Source organism: Physcomitrium patens, chromosome 9, assembly GCF_059467195.1.
Source record: "Physcomitrium patens ecotype Gransden chromosome 9, ASM5946719v1, whole genome shotgun sequence".
Lineage (NCBI taxonomy): Eukaryota > Viridiplantae > Streptophyta > Bryopsida > Funariales > Funariaceae > Physcomitrium > Physcomitrium patens.
In genome coordinates this window covers 16,035,760-16,056,048 of record NC_143418.1, presented here as the reverse complement: position 1 = coordinate 16,056,048, position 20,289 = coordinate 16,035,760, and the positions used below count along the sequence as shown (strand labels likewise).

The following is a 20,289-nucleotide window of genomic DNA, read 5'->3' as shown; positions in this document are numbered from 1 at the left end:
TTAAATCCTCGTTTTTTTCTCAATGCATGCTGTACAATTTCGCTGTTTGTTTTTTTGTATACGTGGGATATTATTTAAGGAGTTGCAGAAGAGTATTTATAATGATGTGTTTCATTACCAAAAAAACACGTGACAATTAGCTGATGGCTCATGCATAGTAATGGTTACTAACTTTAGTATATCTTAGAAAACACATAAGAGCAGAATGAATAAGAGAATTGCAGGTATTATAAATGAATTTTGTTTGCAAAGAATGTAAACACCACTTTTGAACAGAAGGAATTATCTTACAATACTACCTTATTTGGAAGAAATTTAAAACTGAAATGATGCATCAAGATTCAAGAAACGTAAGGTAATGCACACATAAATCAAGGACTTGCCGACACAGCTTCATCAATATCTGGTGAGGTCATCATATTTTAGAAGTATTTACATTTCTTGCTTTAATCATTTTCCTAAATTGTGCATAAAGTTTCTTAAAAGGACTTAAACAATTTCAAATAGTAAAATCTGGAAAAATACACCTACAGCAAGTCGCTGCAACTTAAACAACTCAAATTCGACGAATCCATTAGCAGAATTGACCAAGGACTATATCATTAACTGCTTCATAGCAGACAATAGAAGCCCACAACAAAATCCAAAGATTTTGATCAAGCAGAATCGTTATCTAACATTTTAGTCCATTGATCATTACTGGGGAAAATCAAATGTCGCTTAATTCACTGCAGCACAGAGAACATAGCAATGCATCATACGCATGTTGAGAATGATATAAATCATGTATTATGCGACTGGACTCAGCTGAGCCAGCGAGCAATGCCATCTTCTTCGCCTACAGCTGCAAGAATCTTCATAGATACTTGCAAGGTGACCTGCACATTGAGTCAAATCAAATGAAAATGAGTCAGACCTTAAATGACTGCACATCCCGTCAGGCCTAGGAAACAATCTCTGAATATCTGGAAAGCTATTCATGAGATCGAGACCCACCGAGCGAAACCTGCTGTTTGTCAGACTACAGTTATCTAGGTGACGTCCTTCCACGATCCAGCTTTCCCACACATCAAATGTATGGTTCACAAACACCAACTCCAGCTTCTTATTAGCCTGCGCTCCACAAATCTTTCTTACAGACTGACGTATGTAAATTTTCACTTTCACACGATTCTGATAAAGAGAATACTAGAATGCTTGCGAAGACATTTTCAATTAAATGGGACTATTAGGGAAACGCACTAAATTGATGAAAATAAAACTTCTAAATCAAGATGAGGAAAGTAGGAATGGTGGGACAAAAGTGAGTTCATTATAACCTGAAGAAGTTTACCACCTGCTGCTAAGGATCTCAGCCCAATACGATCCTGCATGGTTGCACGAAGTATCAGCCTTTACAAGATGTGAAACGTACCATTTGAACATACTTTAAAATGTTAAGTTTGACTTAATTATAAGAACGGTAGTCTGGATTGAGCTGTTCAGCCTACATCACTACGAAGCACAGCATCGAGTCATCACAGAAAAACTCCACAAGCCTACCTCAAGTTTACCGATCTCGCAACGAAATGATAAAGTACTTACCCTATTGCGAACTACAACAAGAAACTGGGATGCAGGGTCTCGAGGGGTAACATCAAACATAATATCTAAGCACCATCCTCGGCCAGGGCCACGTTGTCGAGCCACGTAGTAACCACCCCCTGATACTCCATGTAAAGCTACAACGTAACCTTCTTTCAGTTGGTCTATGGCAAACCCCATAGATGCCATGCTATTCACTTGCTCTCTCCCATTTAGTGGATTGTCATTGACAGCCTTAGGATTTGCGACTCCTGGTGAGCCAAATCGAGAATCAGAGCTAGGCTTGTTATCTCGTGTACTCACACTAGCACCCTGATCATCTCTTGGCGTTGTAATCCAGTCAGGTTCCCTTTCTTGCACTTGAAAAGCATCCAGATTATGTATAGATTTCCGCCGCCCGGACCGCTTTTTTGCCTTCTTTCCAGATCCTCTGCCTTGATTCAGATGTCCCTCATACTGCTTTAAATTAGGGCTGTCTATATCTGAGTCTTGACCAAGCGAACGTAGATCCTGGGCCTGAAAGATCATCGGACTACGCCTGTGTTCAGATCCGGAGGTCGTTTCCTCAGTCCGATGCCTAGACTCTTCCTTTCCATTTAAGGTCTCCGCTAAAATTTCCTGGCGAGGTGCTTGAGTGAAATTTACGTAGTATTCGTCATCATCAGAAGTAGCATCTGCTGATAACACACCTGTGACCAAATAAGAGCGCAGTACTGCCACAGCTTTCGCTCGGATTTCGAGCCAAACATCCTCACTGTATTCTGCGCTACGAGGTAGTACCAGCACGTTTTGCATTTCCCTCACCTGCCAAAACCATTACCACACACTTTGCTGCATTTGACACTGGAATATAAAAGATTATAAGAACTAAATATGCACCAAGAAGACTTAATTACTTTTTCGCCCGTCTTCCCTAAGTATTAGCAAGTAGGGATATTCCGAGCACAATTGAACCGAGAATAATGCATATGACAGCTGCCATTTCAAAATCCTTCTTCCAGACTTGCACGAATTTTCAAGCTAGCAGCTTTAATATGCTCCAATTAAGTTATGCAGTACGATACAGAATAGTAAATGATGTGTTTAATACATGACCTTACAAGAAACAATAGACGACAGAACTCAAGGAGAACGAATCGTACCCAAGCTTCAAGCCAGTGAGGTCCTTCAACACCGTCCAGTGCACAGCCTGCCAACTTACCATCTATGATTGCCTGTTTCACTGCACAATCATCAAGCAAGTGGCTGCTACTAGTGTTTACAAGAATTGCACCTGCAATCCAATCAGCTAGTAATCAGAAACAGAGAAATGACAATCAAAAGCCACTTCAAAATTTCGATCAGATAACAATCCAAAAAGAAGCTTTAGCTGCAAGCTTCTCAAAACACCAGCGTTCCTATGGCTAGCTGATTATGCTAAGAATGACTACAGCAACAAACCAATGGAATCAAATGTCACAGTATGCCACCATTTCTCGAAGTCAAAACTACTACCAACGCCGTTTGTTGCTGACCTATAATAGAGAACAATAGACGTAACTACAAGGATGTTCATCAGTATAATACCTGACTTTACTGATTCAAAAGATTCAGCATTTATAAGCTGCACGGTTTCATTACTCAGTCCGCAATGAAGAGATATTATATCACTGGAAGCAAGCAGCTCTTTCAGACTATTAACCTTCTTTGCAGATACAGGCAGCAATCTCGTGCCTCCCTGCTGACCTTCTACATTCTGTGCATTACCAAGTAAATTTACATAACTGTAAGAGTTGAAAACAAAAACTTTACAATTCTGGACTAAAAAAACATTTCTAAATCGAGTTAAGAACTCGAATATGCACGTGGACCCCCTTGTTTCTAATATTTTAAAATGTGGGTTCCAAGTCTAAGCCCGCTGGGTCTTAGCATATTTATGAGAAACATCAAAGAAAATAGCTACCAGTGCAGATAGATAATGGAAGTCAAATTGAACAGTTATTTAAAAATAATATCACGGACATCAAGAACATGAAAACTTGCAGGGCCCAGTTTGAATCCAACAATGTACAAATAAAAGATCCGAGCAACAAGTGCAAATCTCATACATCGATCAAGCTCGTACGTAGGTTATGTTTTGTTGAAGAAGGGAGTAGCTGCAGAATCAGCACTGCTCACCTCTGGGTCAAAATATATAACCAGCATCCGGAATGCATGGCAACGAACAGCGACAGCGCATGCTGTTATAGATGCCCCGATGATCCCTACGACCAGGCCTTTGCAGCGATGCATACCGGTGCACACGGATTTGGTAGCTCCCAACCACCCTGCAGCACTATCATGACCTTTCCTGGCCAAGACATGTGTGTGGCGTAACAGCCCCAGCATCAAGGCTAATGTGGTGTCAGCCACCTCTTCAACACGCTTACTATCCACATGAATCAATTGCAGTCCCAGTTCGGAAGCTAATGCTGTGTCCACTGCCTTATCCACACTGCTCAAACACAAAACGAGCTGCCAGGGTTGCAATCTCCTCTGCGCTGCGCTGGGCAGGTATGCCAAAGAAGAAATCAACACCGCAACCGCAGTCTCGATCTTCCCCTCAGTAAGCTGCGTTAAACCTACATGCCGAACATGTGCGATGCCAGCAAGAGCATCTTCCTCAAGTCGACAGTCTTCCAGGCAATTCAGGGTAACAACCAGAGGCAAGGTATGTATTTGTCTCTCGGAATCAACATCTCTTGACTCCTGAGATGTACCTGTCATAGCAAGCAACCCATTTCCAGCAGAATCGTTACCCCACTGTTGCTGAGCCCCAGCCAACGCTCTCAATCCCATCATCCCCAGTGGACTTCGAGTGTCCATTGCCATGCTCTTATGTCTTCCCTTGCCTGCTAGCTTCCAATACTAAACACCAAATGCATACAAAGAGGTAAGTGAACCGGTTATCCATACTATCCCTAGTTTGAGATCATTGAAGAGATTTGCATGTTTGAATATGCTTTAACATCTACTCTTACGGTACGAGATTCATAAACACATTATGTTTGTCCAAGAAAAAAGGTACTTCACCAGAAGAGACATACTACTCCCATAGGTAAGCAGAATTGATTTGCTAAATGAATTTCTGTCTGCATCTGTTTACATCAACACTGTGATGAAAAGCTGGAAAAAACACGTACATATTCGATGAGTTGTTGTTTCGCAGCTCTTCAGTCACTTTGGCGACTCTAAACGAGACAAGCTTTACTATCAGATCCTTCGATTGTGATCAAATCACAGGGCCAACAATTTGGCACCTCGGAATTGTGAAATACATTGAGATTTATAACAGTCCAACGCGCTCTGTAGGGTCATATACCAAGAAGAACTCAGTGGTAAAGTTTCTGAAAAATAACCATGTGGTTGTGATGTACGTGTAAATCGATTATAAACATCACCAAAGATGGTACATTTGAGATGCATCAGATGATATTCCAGTTGAATGTGCGATGATTTTAACCTCGGCCATGTCTACATTAGTTGGCAGGAGCCAAAAATGTAGTAGTACTTACACGAAGTTGACAGACTTGAATGAGGAGATCATTCTTACTCTTCGTGCGAAACTCGTGCACCTTGATCTTGGCTGCAGTTCACTAAAACGAAACTTGATAATAAAATCGGACAGCGGCAGACATGTTACTGCTTTGCCATGCCACAAGATTTACGCTCATCCTGGAACCAATTATCATCAATCGTACCAATGCCATTGCTACGATGACTGCATTTTGTTCCCGGCCCTTAAATACCAAGCTCTGGAAGAAAAAAACAGCACGCGGCAGATGAAATTCCCCACGTTCCAGATGCACCAAACCCTGCTGGCGCGATCGCAAGAGATGGAAGTAAACACCACTAGAGCTACATTACAGCTGCACGGAGTATCAACAAAGAAATAGAACTGGGATCACACGCATTCAGGAAAATCGAAGGAGGAGCAGGGGGAGGCAGGGAGGAAGCAGAAGCTAACCCATGGCGAAGAGGAGCGACGAGCCAGAATGCGCCAAGGCAGGAAGTGGTCCGCGAGTTCGCCTGAACCCTAGAATCGGAATGAATGAATGAATGAACGATTGGGCGGAGGAGAACCGGCTCCCCTGAAGGGCGACACGAACACCCCCCCTCCGCTCTCCTCGGCCAGACTGCTTCTTTCTTTCTTTCATTCATTCCTTCCTGCCCCGACCCCCCACCCGCTCTTCGCCCGTTCCGTCTGGCTCGGTGCCGAGCCCTCCCCGGCCTCCCCGTGTTCCGGAACGCACCGTGGGGGCATGGATGACCGACCCTTGAGGGATGACGATCCCCAGGAATCCATCCATCCAGTGGGCGTCACATCCGCATCCGCATCCAAGGCTGAGGGGTGCTGGTGTCGCATTTCATGTGGAGAGGGAGGGGGGGCTTCTTCTGGGGATGCAATCACCATCCATCCCCATGCAGGACGTCGTCATCCACGTCAGTCTCCTCCCACCTCCACGGGGCAGAAGCATTCATGGGTACTGACAGACAGACAGACAGACAGCCACAATACTACCTCCCTCTCCTACGCCCCCTCCCAACTTCAACAATCCGGACCCAGGAGGTGGAGGAGTCTCATGTCCCACTTCTGCTCCCACTTCAGCTTCTGCTCCCCCTTCCTCTTCTCTTCCTCCTTCCCTTCTCCCTTTACCTCCGCCTCCTCCTTTTTCTCTTCTCTCTCTTCCCCATTTTTTCTTCTTCCTCCTTTCTCTGCTCCTCCTCCTCTTCGTTCTTCCCCTTCCTTCTTTTATTTTTCTCTTCTTCTTATTGTTTTTCTCCCCTTATTTTCTTCACATCCCTTCTTCTTTCTTCATTTTTCATTCGTCTTCTTCTTCTTCTTCTTCTTTCCTTCCTCATCTCTCTTCTTCTTCTCTCTCTTATCTTTTCTCTTTCCTTTCACCTTTTTTTTTTTTTTTTTTTTTTTTTTTTTCCTACTTCTTCTTCTTTTCTTCTTTCTCCCTCTTCTCCTTTTTTTCTTCTTTCTTTTCATCTTTTTTCTTTTTTTCCTTCTTTTTTTTCTTCTTTTTTTACATTTTTCTTCATTGTCATCCTTTTTTATTTTTTTTTTCATTTTCATACTTCTTCTTCTCTTTTTGTTTCCTTTTTTGTCTCAAACATATATATTTACTCTAATATTTACTTATATAAATAAATAAAAGTTCATAAAAGTAAATTTATTTCATAATATTTTTGAAGATTTTTGCCTTTGATGAAAAAAGATTCATCACTCCTATATGATTTGAATTCATTCCTAAAAGTGCTTATAGCCACATTTAAAGAAAAATAATCAAGAATAAGTAGCAAAAACAAAGCTCTTATTTTCACAACAAGATTCATGGTCAACTACCATATATATTGTTGAATTCCAAAATCTTTCTTACAATGTGGATTGAAATAAAAAATCCTTATCAATCAATTTTGATTTGCATTGAAAAATAACATCAAAGATTTATTATTGACAATGCCAAAAGCAAAATCTTTAAAACAATTTATTGCTCAAGCCGTTGCATACAACAATTGATTATTTGAAAGATATTAACAACAAAGACTTGATTAAAGAGAAACAAATCAAATAGTGATGGCAGCTTCCAAGTTTTCCAAAACTTATTCATCAAGGCCATAATCAATGCAAATTGATACAGAGCATTTTAAATTTGTCATAGAGCAGAAAAAGATTCAATGTTGTTAAGAGAATATAGCAAAAGTTGGTTCTTTTTTTGCTGGTCATTTTTTATGGTCAAATGATGTCAAGTAGTATATAACAAAAGTTGATTCTTTTTGATGGTTAGATGATGTCAAGTAGTATTCCTAGAAAATATTAAGATTTTCATAATATTTTTAAAAAAGAAGAATGCAGATACTTTTTCAGACCATTGATCATATGATTGTTCAATTTTTCTATAAGAATGAACTTAATCACCATTTGGATCTATCTATAGCTTATCATAAAATGATTTTATTGTATCAAAAGATTACATTGATGAAAACTTGGCTAAAAACTTCATACACTATTAAAAATTTCTAATAGAATCTCCTATCTTATTTATAAAGAAAAAAGATTGATCTCTATGGATGTGAATAAACTATCGAGGATTTAACAAGATCACCATCAAAAAATAGGTATTCTTTATCTTTTATTTCAAGACTACTTGATCAATTGAATCATATAAAGATCTATATAAAAATAGATTTATGAAGAGCTTATAATCTAATAGACATTAAAAAAAGAGATGAATAAAAAATTACATTTCAAACCAAGTATAGGCATTTCAAATATAATGTCATGCCTTTTGGACTCACAAATATATCAATTGCTTTTTAATATCTAATAAATAATATTTTTTATGAGTTTCTTGATAATTTTGTTATTTATTATTTGAAAAATATTTTAATCTATTCTAAAAATATAAAAGAGCATAAAATTCATGTTTGTTGTATGTTATAAAAACTTAGAGATGCAAGATTATATGTTAAGTTAGAAAAGTGTGTATTCTACATTACTCAAATTGACTTCTTAAAATACATCATTTCTAACAAATGGCTGATGGTGGATCCAAAGAAAGTCCAAACTATCATAGATTGGAAGATTTTAAGAACAATAAGAGATATGTAATGCTTTTTGGGCTTTGTAAATTACTAACAGATCTTCATGAAGATTTTTTTTCAAGTTACAACTCTACTTACATGTTTAACTTATAAAGACAAACTTCATTGCAATAAAGAAGCCAAAATATTGTTTAATGCTTTAAAAAAATAATTTATTTTTGCACCAATCTTATATTGTGTTGACTTCTACATGGCATTTTTCATGAAAACAAATACATCAGACTTTGCCTTAGGTGCAGTAATATCATAAATAGTGAAACAAGACTGGACTATTTTAAAAATCTAAGACTCTTTTAATCTATAGTAGTATAAAATCTATCACAATGTAGGATAAAATAGACTAAAACAAAAGAAAATAAAACAAAACTGAAAAAGAAGATGCAAAATCAAATTTTACTAAAAGAAAGGGTCTGAAGTCATATTTGACCAAATATCCAAATGGTTTTTGCTAGTCTTATTTATACTTTGTCCAACTATCCTAGAACTTTCTAGAATATTCTTAATGATAGATCCTACCTACATAATTATCCTAAGTTCTTTCTGGAATGTTCTACAATAGGCCATATCTTGATAATTATCCTAAGCTCTTCTACAATGTTCAATGATAGGTCTTATATAGTCCACTAACTTAGCCCCTATTCTAAAAACTTCTATAAACTTCTCAAATATAGCTCCAATTATCTATCTTTATGCATTAATAATACAAATATCTTATTGATATCTCGTTACAATTAATTTTCCTCTACTAATGTAGAACATCTTAATTTTGCTGTCAATAGTATCTCTAAATTATTTCTTCATAATGGATGAGATTTTGTGCAGGTTTCTACTTTGCATTGTAGATAAGATAATCTTTTAGATGACTTTGTATTGAAGTTGTGGATGTCCACTGCTATAGCAAAAATAGTGATGCTCCAAGATACTGTCTACTTCATATTCTTATTGATTATCAAGTACAATTAGTGGTGGTAGTAGTGCTTGATGTCAATCCAAAAAGTACCTTAGCTTGATATGGAATTCGTTGAATTGTAAAACATAAAGGACCAAATAGACCCAAATATGTGGGAAAAGTTCAATGCAATATACGACATTAAAAATCATTGCAAAAATATGGAAAGATCAAAGCCACAGAGGCATCAATTTATGGATTTGAGTTGATGTAGCAAGTGGCAAGTTGGCATTAAAGAGTAACACTTGATCACCCTCCTAGAAGGTCTTGTATTGCTTGTGGTTATTTGCATATTACTTTTCTAGATTTTTTGCAGTTAAAAGGTAGTATAATGCCTCTTTTAAGGTTGTTGAAAGTTATTATATGAACTCCTTCCTTGTCAAATTATTGGTGTTAATGGGATGATGAAGAATTGTTGGTATAATTTGATACTGACCAATGTTAAAAAAGAATGGTGAATGACTAATACTTTCTTAAATACTATCATTGTAAGAAAACTCTAAGGACATCAAATATTCAATCATTATCATAAACTGCCACAAATGTCTATAGCATATCTTCTAAGGTCCAATGTATATGTTCTATTTGTTGATTTATTTAAGGATGGAAGGCTATAGACATGACAAGTCATGTACCTAGTAGTTTAAATAAGGCCTATCAAAAACTTTCCATGAAGTATGGATCTCGATGTAAAATGATGACATGAGGTAATATATAGTGATGAAAGATAGTATCAAAGAAGATCCATGCAAGTACTAAAATATGAATATCCAAGCATATAGTGGCTAAGTCAAGTTGCTTCAAGAGTTGGTCTACAAAGACAGTAACTGTATTATGATTGTGAGGCATCTACAGCAAATATGTAATGAGATTCATAATTACTTGCTTCCATCATGTCATAGTTAATAGAATTGTGTGCAATAATTTAGAAGATATTATATTGTATGTTTTATTATATTAATATGATTCGCAAGAGTGCACAAAAGCTTGAATATTACAATCCAAATTTGTCCAAAATCATATTCTTGAAATCTATTCTAGAGTCTTTTCTTGCCCTAGATGTCTAGATATTAAGATGTCATATCCCTCTTGAAGTATATGCATCTGGAGTATATGATTGTCAGATACATAAATTTTATTTTTGTAATAGAGTAAGCCATCACTAAGATTATAATCTTGATATTATATATTATCTATCTTTAGCCAATTACTAATCATCTTGAAATAAGCATCCCAATGCGTAGCTTTTTTTATTTTATTTTTTTGATTAGGTTTGAAATAACTCTACTAATAGTAGCTACTTCTGCAATATCTTCTCAGTTGGCCTTCTAGTCCAATCATTACAATAAGTTATTTGATACAGTATGTTATTGCCTTTACTTATACTTAAGGTGCATATTAAAATATTACAACTGTTCTTTATAATGATGATGTCATGATTTCATATTTTTTAGATGCAAATCATATAATAAAGATTGATAGTCAGTCCAAGCAATTATTGGCTTTTCCAACAGATAATGTTGCCACACCTTTGCGACATATACATTTACTAATTACTCTCAATTATATATAGAGTAATTACACTTTACCTTTTTCACCTTATGTGATTCATACACCATAAGTTGAAGGCCTCTACTAAAGTTTTATTGAAAGATTGTTTCAATCGTAAAGTCAAAAGCATCAAATTTCAAGTGTACAAGGAGGATTGGAATTATATAATTACAATATTGGAGCAGTAATGAGTGCCTCCTTCAACCTATCAAAGGTACTTTGCTATTCCAGTTTCCATTCAAATGGAACATTTTTCTCTAATAGGCTTATCAATGAGACAACAATGTATACAAATTATTAAACAAAAAAATAATAGTTTCTAGCAAGGCCTAAAAAGAAGTAGACTTCATAAGCATTCTTGGAGGTTGGCCAATCCTCTACTACTTTTATTTTAAACTGCTAAAAATGTAGATCTTTGGAAAATACTACATGCTCCAAAAAAATAACTTTTAACTTCCAAAGTTCACACTTTGATTTCTTGTAATAAAAGTGATTATCTTGTAAGTGGCACAAAACTTTTCATAGATGTTGTTTATGCTCTTCAAGGATTTTAATATACACTAAGATATTATCGATGAAAACAACTACATACTTGTACAAAAGGTCTTGAAATAATTTGTTCATGTAATCTATGAAAGAGGTTGGAGCATTGGTAAAGCCAAAAGATAAAACAAGCCATTCAAAACTACCCATAGCATGTACAAAATACCGTCTTTGCTTTATCTTCTTTTGTAATAGGGGTCTGCCAATAGCCATTTTAAAGATCCAATTTATTAAAAATAGTCATATTTTAAAATTAATCAAAAAGATTATTTATGCATTGAAGTGGATATGCATTCTTAAAAATCTATTTATTGAAGCCTTGATAGTCAAAGCAAAGCCAAAGTCCACCATCCTTCTTAAATGTAAAGAATACAAGTGCTCCCATGGTAATGTATTTTTTTAAATGAGGCCGTTTTCCAAGAGTTTGTCTAATGTCTTCCATAGCTCTTCAATTTTATTTTGTGTTATGCAATAAATTGGCTTACTTTTTGGTTTGGTTCAGACAATAGTTCTATTTGGAAGAGGGCAACTCAATCAAGAGACACACCATTACATAGGTCAATTGAAAAAACATCTCAATATTCTTGTATGAACTGCTCTACCTATTCTATTCCTTTAGTTGTCTTTTCCACTATTGATGCAAGATTTAAAACCACCATATATATATTGATTACTTATGTTATATTTTCTTCTTCATAAAAGTCATCTCCGCAAGTAAGTCTTCAGTTGTATTTTATTTTTCTTCCTCACTCAATAGAAGATACAAAGAGTCACCTTGCATCTACTATCTTTGAAGAAAATAATCCTTGCTAATTGATCAACTTGATTATTTTCTACCTCTAGCCATGGCATATCAAAGATAATATCATATTTTATCTTTGTTACATTCAACTTCTCTCTTAAGATATAAATATTATTCAATCTTAAGGTTTTTTTTCTCACATGTCTCATTCAATACATTCTCTCTATTATTTGCAAGATATATATTCTTTTTTTTATGACATTAGTTCTAATCCTAAGTCAATCAATAATTTCAATTAAGATGTAATATATTGTGGAGCCAGAATCTACAATCACTTGACATGGTTGTTTTCTTAGTTATCTCATTAGATATACCAGTTGATCATTTTTATATTTGTTTGAAGCCATACTATCTATCTTTGAAAGATAATAACTATCCCTAGTACTGGTCTTTAGCGCCTTTATTAGAAAACTCTATTTCTTTGTTCCTTCGCATTATCAACTAAGTGAATCTTGAGACTATAAATTTGCCTTCATTTCTTCATACTTGAATCTTGACATTTTGGACAACATCTAATTTGATGGCCTGACTCTCAACAATAAAAATACAATCTCTTCTTAGCCAATATTCGTCCTCTTTGTAGAGTCAATGATCCTCGGAGGGCATCAATCTCCATTGGCATTGGTTTTTGTACTATATTATTAAATAGCGGCATAAAATTTCATGTTATAGGTCATGCTCTATAATTTCTAAAATCTATAGCATCAATTCTTTTTGCAATTTTAATTGCTTCTTCAAATGTTTGTGGATCCTTTAGTTCCACCTCTTTTTAGATCTCAAATTTCAAACTTTATAAAAATCGACGATCTTTGCCTTAAAAACATTATTAATTTGGAAACATAAGGACTTGAATTGGGAGATATAATCTTACATCAACCTAAATTTTCTAAGATTTATCAATTGATTGCATGCTATCTTCGCTATATTGATAGGCCAAAATTTATTCCTAAACTTCATATCAAACTCCTCCTAATTCCAAATTTGCCTTGAGCTCCGTAGCTTTGAACTTGATGTTGCCACCAAATGGCTGCCACATCTCTCAAATAGCTAGCTGCATACATAATTCCTTTGGTGGTATTTGCCTTTTATAGTTGGAAGTATTGTCACATATTGAAGATTCATTGGCATCTTCTTGTCTTAAAGTCTTAGAATAAATACCAAGCTTATTCAATTTCAGCCTAGCAGATGTCAACTCCCTTATCTTAGAGGCTTCTATTTATCCTTGTTTAGTAGCTATTTGGCTTAGGAAGTATTGTATTTAAGCTTCCATCCGAGATTGCTCTACCATATCTCTCATACTACAATTTCTTCACTGAACTCTACTATTATAATATCTTTTTTCCTTCCAACTGACTTCTTAAGAGTAGCTCATAGTAGCCTCAACATAATATTAGTCTGTCTACAACAATTGACCTCAAATTACGTGGTGACTATTAATACACTACTAAAGAACAATCTAAAACTTGCTTTGATATCAATAAAATCAGACCTTCCTATCTCAAAAATCTAAGACTCTTCTAATCCATAGCAACATAAAATCTATCACAACATAAAACAAAGTAGACTACAATAAAAGAAAATTGAATAAAATTGAATAAGAAAATACAAAATCAATCTTTACTAAGAAAAAGGGTTTGAAGCCAAATCTGTCTAAATATCCAAATAGCCTTAGCTAGTCCTATTTATCCTTTCTCCAACCATCCTAAAACTTTCTAGAATATTTCTAATAATAGATCTTATCTATATAACCACTCTAAATCTTTTTTAGAATATTCTATGGTAGATCCTATCTAGATAATTATCCTAAGCTCTTTTAGAATGTTCTATGGTAACTCTTACATAGTCCACTAACTTGGCCATAATTCTAAAATCTTCTATGAACTTTTCAAACATAGTTCCAATTATCTATTTGCATGTGTGAATAATACAAAATATCTTATTTATATTCCATTACAAATAGAGGTAAATAAAAAATTCCATTCAATAGCTTTTCATTCCAAGGAATTTTTGCCAACCAAGATTAATTATGAAATCCATGACAAAGAATTCTTTACAATCATGAATTCATTTCAAAAAAAGCGTCATTATCTAGAAGGCACCTGAAGTTTAGTCACCATATATACAAACCATAAGAATCTTAAGTAATTCATGTTGGCACATATTTTAAATTATTGCTAAATTTGTTCGAGCATGTCTTTATCAAGATTTTATTTCAAGATCACTTATTGATCCAAAAAAATAACAAGGTTTTTTGGACATTCTTTTTAGATGTTTTTATCTTACACCAAAAAAAAGAGATGCAACTTTTAATCAATAAAAAATGATTCTCTTGAAGCAAGAGAATTTTCATCTTTGAGCAATAAAATCAACATTGACTATTGATTCAAGCTTTGTCAAGCAAATTCAATCAAGTATGTCTTTTGATCTTGTTATTTATGACATCAAAAATAATTCTTCTTAGTCTCATAATACTTCTAAGTTTGTATGTTTCTATATTTGTGATAGTAGATTGATTTATCAAGATATCATTTTTTGTACTATGTATAAAATCTATCATAGATAAAGAAATGGCTAAACTTTTTTTTGACAATATCTATCAATATCATAGATTTTTCAAAAATATTGTATCAAATAAAAAGATTCAATTTGTTTCAAGGTTTTAAAGAATTCTTTTTAAGATTCTAAAGGTAGATATAAAGCTCTCTTTGACTTTCTATCCTCAAATTAATAGGCAGATGAAACAAGTAAATTAAGTTCTTAAATAGTATTTGAGGTATACCATTAATTATCATTAAGATAATTGAACATATTTTTTTCTATTGGAAGTGCTTTTATACAATATTTTGGTACATTCTTCTATTCAACAAAAACTTTTTTTTGCCAATTATGGTTATCATCTATGACTTGATACTTTTAATTTTTCAAAAGTTGATAATCCTACAACAAAAGATTTGACAAATTGTTTGTCAAAGCTACATACAACAATGAAGACACAATTATAGGAAGCTTAAGAACAAGAAAAGATTAATGCAAATACTTATCGCAAGAAACAACCACAATTTAACATAGGTGAAAAAAGATGGTTACTTTAACCCAATATCAAGACCACTCGTCTTTGTAATAAATTAGACTATTAAAGAATTAGATCTTTTTCTATTTGTAAATAGGTCTATCTTATTCTTTATCAATTATATCTATCGGAGTCTATAAAGATCCATCATGTATTCCATGTGTCTCTTCTTGGGCCATATAAGACAATGAATATCTTCAAAGAAGACAAATATCTCGTTCTTTTTTAGAAGTCAATAATAATCAAGAATTTGAGGTAGAAGAAGTCTTAGATTCAAAGTATCACCAAAATAGATTAGAATATCTTACTCATTAGCATAGATATGATATTAATGAATACACATGAGAGTTAATAAAGAATCTTTCAAATACAATAAAGAAGATGGACACTTTTTATTGACAACAACTATCAAAACCAAGATGAAAAATTATAAGATCCATGAAAGATGATGGCTGCTCTTTGTGAAACTCATTCTTAGAAGGAAAGATTATATCATGGATATATATATATATATATATATATATATTCTAATATTTATTTATATGATTAAATAGAAGTACATAAAAATAAATTTACTTCATAATATTTTTAGAAAAGCTTTATAGATGCTACTTTGACTTGGCATGTATTTGTAGTTGATTGGTAGGTTAGAAACTTTGTTAACAAGTTAGCCACGTGTTGATAGCTTATGAAACAAGGTAACTATATAGTGCACACATAAAAAACTTGCCTTGTAAGTTAACATACATGTCTTACAAAGTCAACATGATTTGGAAGTCTTATAGGATATCACCATATAACTCATAATTAAGAGTATATATGGAGGCAAGAGTGAAGCCTTCTTCACTCCTATCTACATCTTTTTAGTCTTTAGTCTCATTTCAAGACTTTATAGGCTTCTTATCTTTGGCGATACATATTAAAATTTAATACTATATCATCATCAAGTGATTTTTTAGTCTTTTTTTAGTCATACAAGAGAGTATTGAAGTTTCTTTTTGAGATTCATATCCTTGACATAATGTTTTATAAGACCTTTAATATGTGTTGACTTTATAAGACACATATCTTAACTTGTAAGGCAAGATTTTTATATGTGTACTACATAATTAGCTTATTTTACAAGCTACCAATACATTTGATATGTAATTAACTTAATGACCAAGTTTTTAATCCACCAATTAACTATAAATATGTATAAAATCAAAATCACATCTATGAGGCTTCTAAGAAGTTCTTCTAAAAGATATCATGAAATTAATTTACTTTTACCTACTTCTATCTATTCATATAGGTAATTATTGGAATAAATATGTATGTCCATGCCACATGGTTAACTTGTACTGAAGGCCACTAACATGTGGGACATATAGTTAACCTATTGGCTAAGTTTCTACTTATTAATGAATTAAATATATATATATATATATATATATATATATATATATATATAAATTCAAATATATATCTTTAAAGCTTTAAAGAAGCTTCACAATAAGATATTATCAAATCTACTTTTATTTATCATCTATATAATACTTCTTATTTAAGAAATTAAATATTTTTTTGATATCAAAATATTTAAATAAGCATAAAAAACTATTGCCTAATTTTAGTATTATCTAAAATATTATAATTTAGTACTTGACTTGTCAAGATACATATTACTTATCATCTTTAAAAACACAATAAGCATATTTTTAAAAAATTAGATAATTTAAAAAATATATTAATTTCATATATATATATATATATATATATATATATGTGTGTGTGTGTATATATATATATATGTATGTATGTATGTATGTATGTATGTATGTATGTATGTATGTATGTATGTATGTGTATGTGTGTGTATATATATATATATATATATATATATATATATAAGTCGAATATACATTAAATTATTTTTTTTATTATTTTATAATATAAAAATACGAAAAATATTTCTCTAAATATTAAAAAAATAAAAAATAAAAAATTGGAAACATATGTATTCTTTAGCATCAAAATCAAGTGTATATATATATATATATATATATATATATATATATATATATATATATATATATATATATTTTTTAAAGCTTTATATATATTTTTATATAATTAATGATAATTAAATTTTTGTTAAAATTTTATTGAATATCTAAAAGGTTTATTAATATTAATTAAAATTATATTTAATATTTAAAATTATTATTTTCTTATTTATTTCTAAAAAAGTAATGTTGTATCTTTATTTTAAAGAATATTTTAAAAATTAAATTACTTTTATTTAATCAAAAAATAAATTAATATTAACTTTAGATGTTTTAAACTACTTTATCTTCTAAATTTTAAATATTATTGTTTCAGTGTTAAAAAGTTAGAAAATTTTAATATTACGTAAACCATCTTAATAATATTTTTTAACATAATACTGGCATAAAGGCGGATTTTAAATTATGAATAATTTTTTATAGAAAAAAAATCAATCTTTATATCTAAAATTATTGTGTAATATAATTATTTGAAGCCTTAAATCATAATTCTTATAATAAATATATTTTTTAAAAATAAATTCAAAAACAAATATTATTGATATGTTAAAGAAAAAATAAAATATAATTATAAATGATTGGACTTGTGATAAGAAATATATATATAAATATACATATATATATACACATATATATATATATATATATATATATACACATATATATATATATATATATATATATATATATAGTTAGTATACATGCTGAGACAAAATAATACAACATAATTATAGACTGATTTAAATGTAGTAATGAAATATATGTTATGTTCTTGTGTAATACTATAAAAATATTTGTTTAAAGCTTTTTTAGTATTAGAGATAGAATTATAATATAAAAAATTGATATTATAGAAATTAAATAATTTTAATAGAAGACTTGAATGTTATTAAAAATATAAATATAAAAACATAAATATAATTGAAAAAGAGTAAACTTTGAGGAAGATATTATATGCATCTAATTTAATTTTTATTTTTATTTTTTATAATAAAAATATTTTTTCATTAAAATTGTTTTTTTAGAATTCTTACAAAATATTTATTAAAATTTTAAAATTATCAAGCTTAAATAAACATCATCTTTTTTAATTTTAGTATTTTTAATTTTGATAAATTATATATATATATATTGATAATTTAATCACAACAAGAAAAAATATTAAAGACACAAAAAAATTTAGAATACACAATAATAGTAATTATAGAAGAATTAAGAATTTAATTACAAAATAAATATTAATTTTTATAATCTAAAATTTTATGATATTTAAAATATATTAATTAATTATACATATATTTTATTGGTATTATTTTTTTATTTTTTTATTTTTTTATAATATTTTAAAATTAATTATATAGCATTGTTATAGAAATATTTTTATTCAAAGATAATAGTTATTTATCTTGTAAAGTAATATTTTATTTATCTATCGATACACTATCTATTAACTAATTATATTCATATAATATATATATTTTGTATATTATAAATAAAATTATTGAACTTCTACCATTATCATAGAAAATATAAAGAAGATAAATCTTTTTTAGATTGAATAATAAATAAATAAATCCACGAAATTCAACAATCTTCTAACCAAATCACAAGAACCACATACAACCTGCTATTTGGTCCATTATGGTTGTGCTCTTTTCCAATATTTTGCATGAAAAAAATATAGACTTTTGCCAAATATTAGCTTGTGTAGTGCAATTAGTTGTATACATACTCAACAATTAGCTTCAATACTAGCTCTTTTTAATTATGGTGCATTTTTGCTTGCATTGATGAATCTCTATTAATAAGTGATTTAGGAAGTTACACATGTCTTACCATGATATGAATATTCAATGAAGTATAGCAATTTAAAGAATTATTTTTACAATTTTCTTTTTATTTAAAAACAAACTAGTACGCATTTCTTTCTTTCTAATTTGCAAGTATATATTGTCATATATATCCTAGTCATTTCAAAATTATCAAATCTGCATAGGCAACTTTGAGCCCAACATCCAAATTCAACTTTACATTCTATTCTATATTATTCTCCATTCATTCTTGGCACATATTGAGAATGAAATGTGCCACCTTTTTTCCTACAAAAGCAAGTAGAAAGGCAATCACATGGAAGCAAACAAAGCATAGAATTGCTCTAGTTTACAACCATGTATATTGTGGAGCTTCTCTGTAGAGGAGTATCTTCTTTATTTCTCTTGTCATTACAAAAAGGCTTCTTTGACAAAGCAAAGCAACTCCACTACCAAATATAATACCAACATCTAAAACAAATCACTTGTTAGCTTATATCTACATATGTTACAATGACTCGAGTTCAACATAATAGTAAATATTAATATGGACTAGATTTGATCTAGTTCAAGCTCTAGGATGTTCTCACCTTAGTCTAAGATTGGTTTTATTAACACCCTATGAATTGGCAGGTTAAGTTAAGTGTTGATAAAATCAATAATGATTGAATGATGCAGCCAATCTAAAAGCCAATTTTGTCTCTTTGGTTTATATTTTTGATTAATATCTCTTTTGATATATTTTTAATAGATATCTAAAAAAAATATTAATTATTTTTTAAATATTTATGTAAAAATATTGTGTATATTTAAAAATATATGATATATGCAATCAATTTAATAAATAAAATAAATAATTTTTTTTACTAAATAAATTATAAAATATTCTTTAAAATATGGTGAGTTCTAAATTATATCACTTAATATTGTATCATATTCTTTATAATGTTACTATCATTAAAATTATCAAACTTTGTATAATAAATATATTTTAGTCAAATTAATAGATACAAATAGAAAGTAAAATTGATGTTAAGTAAATAAATCATAATTTTTTTTTTTAGCTATTTCATTTATTTAATCTATATAAAAAATATAATTCTTTGGTTATACAATAAGATTTAAAATTAAAATCTTAATACTATAATCATTTAGAAATCAACTAAAATTTTAAAATATTTAATATTTTAATTTATCTTATATTTGAAATAGAGCACTTCTTATCCATTTTATTTTTATTATATGAACATATAATTAAGTTAATTTTTAAATTTTATATATAGAATTTTTGATTATTCTTT

At 31.0% G+C, this 20,289-nt stretch overlaps 1 protein-coding gene across 3 annotated transcripts; it reads right to left on the bottom strand.

Annotated features, from left to right (window-relative positions):
• Positions 1–392: 392 nt before the first annotated feature.
• LOC112286973 (C-terminal binding protein AN) lies at positions 393–5,710 on the bottom strand. Of its 3 annotated transcripts, XM_024529492.3 has the most exons (10): positions 5,570–5,710; positions 5,118–5,357; positions 4,746–4,908; positions 3,742–4,470; positions 3,151–3,319; positions 2,727–2,857; positions 1,585–2,388; positions 1,320–1,367; positions 997–1,113; positions 393–878 (listed from the first exon to the last, which is right to left on the bottom strand). In XM_024529492.3, exons 4-10 carry the CDS (start codon positions 4,432–4,434, stop codon positions 804–806), a joined length of 2,037 nt encoding a protein of 678 aa, XP_024385260.1. In that variant the 5' UTR covers positions 4,435–4,470; positions 4,746–4,908; positions 5,118–5,357; positions 5,570–5,710; the 3' UTR covers positions 393–803. The 3 variants fall into 3 exon arrangements, with proteins under 3 accessions (XP_024385260.1, XP_024385258.1, XP_090109409.1); XM_024529490.3 differs by having other exon boundaries at positions 5,118–5,601; XM_090253283.1 differs by having other exon boundaries at positions 5,156–5,571.
• Between the last annotated feature and the right edge of the window lie 14,579 nt (positions 5,711–20,289).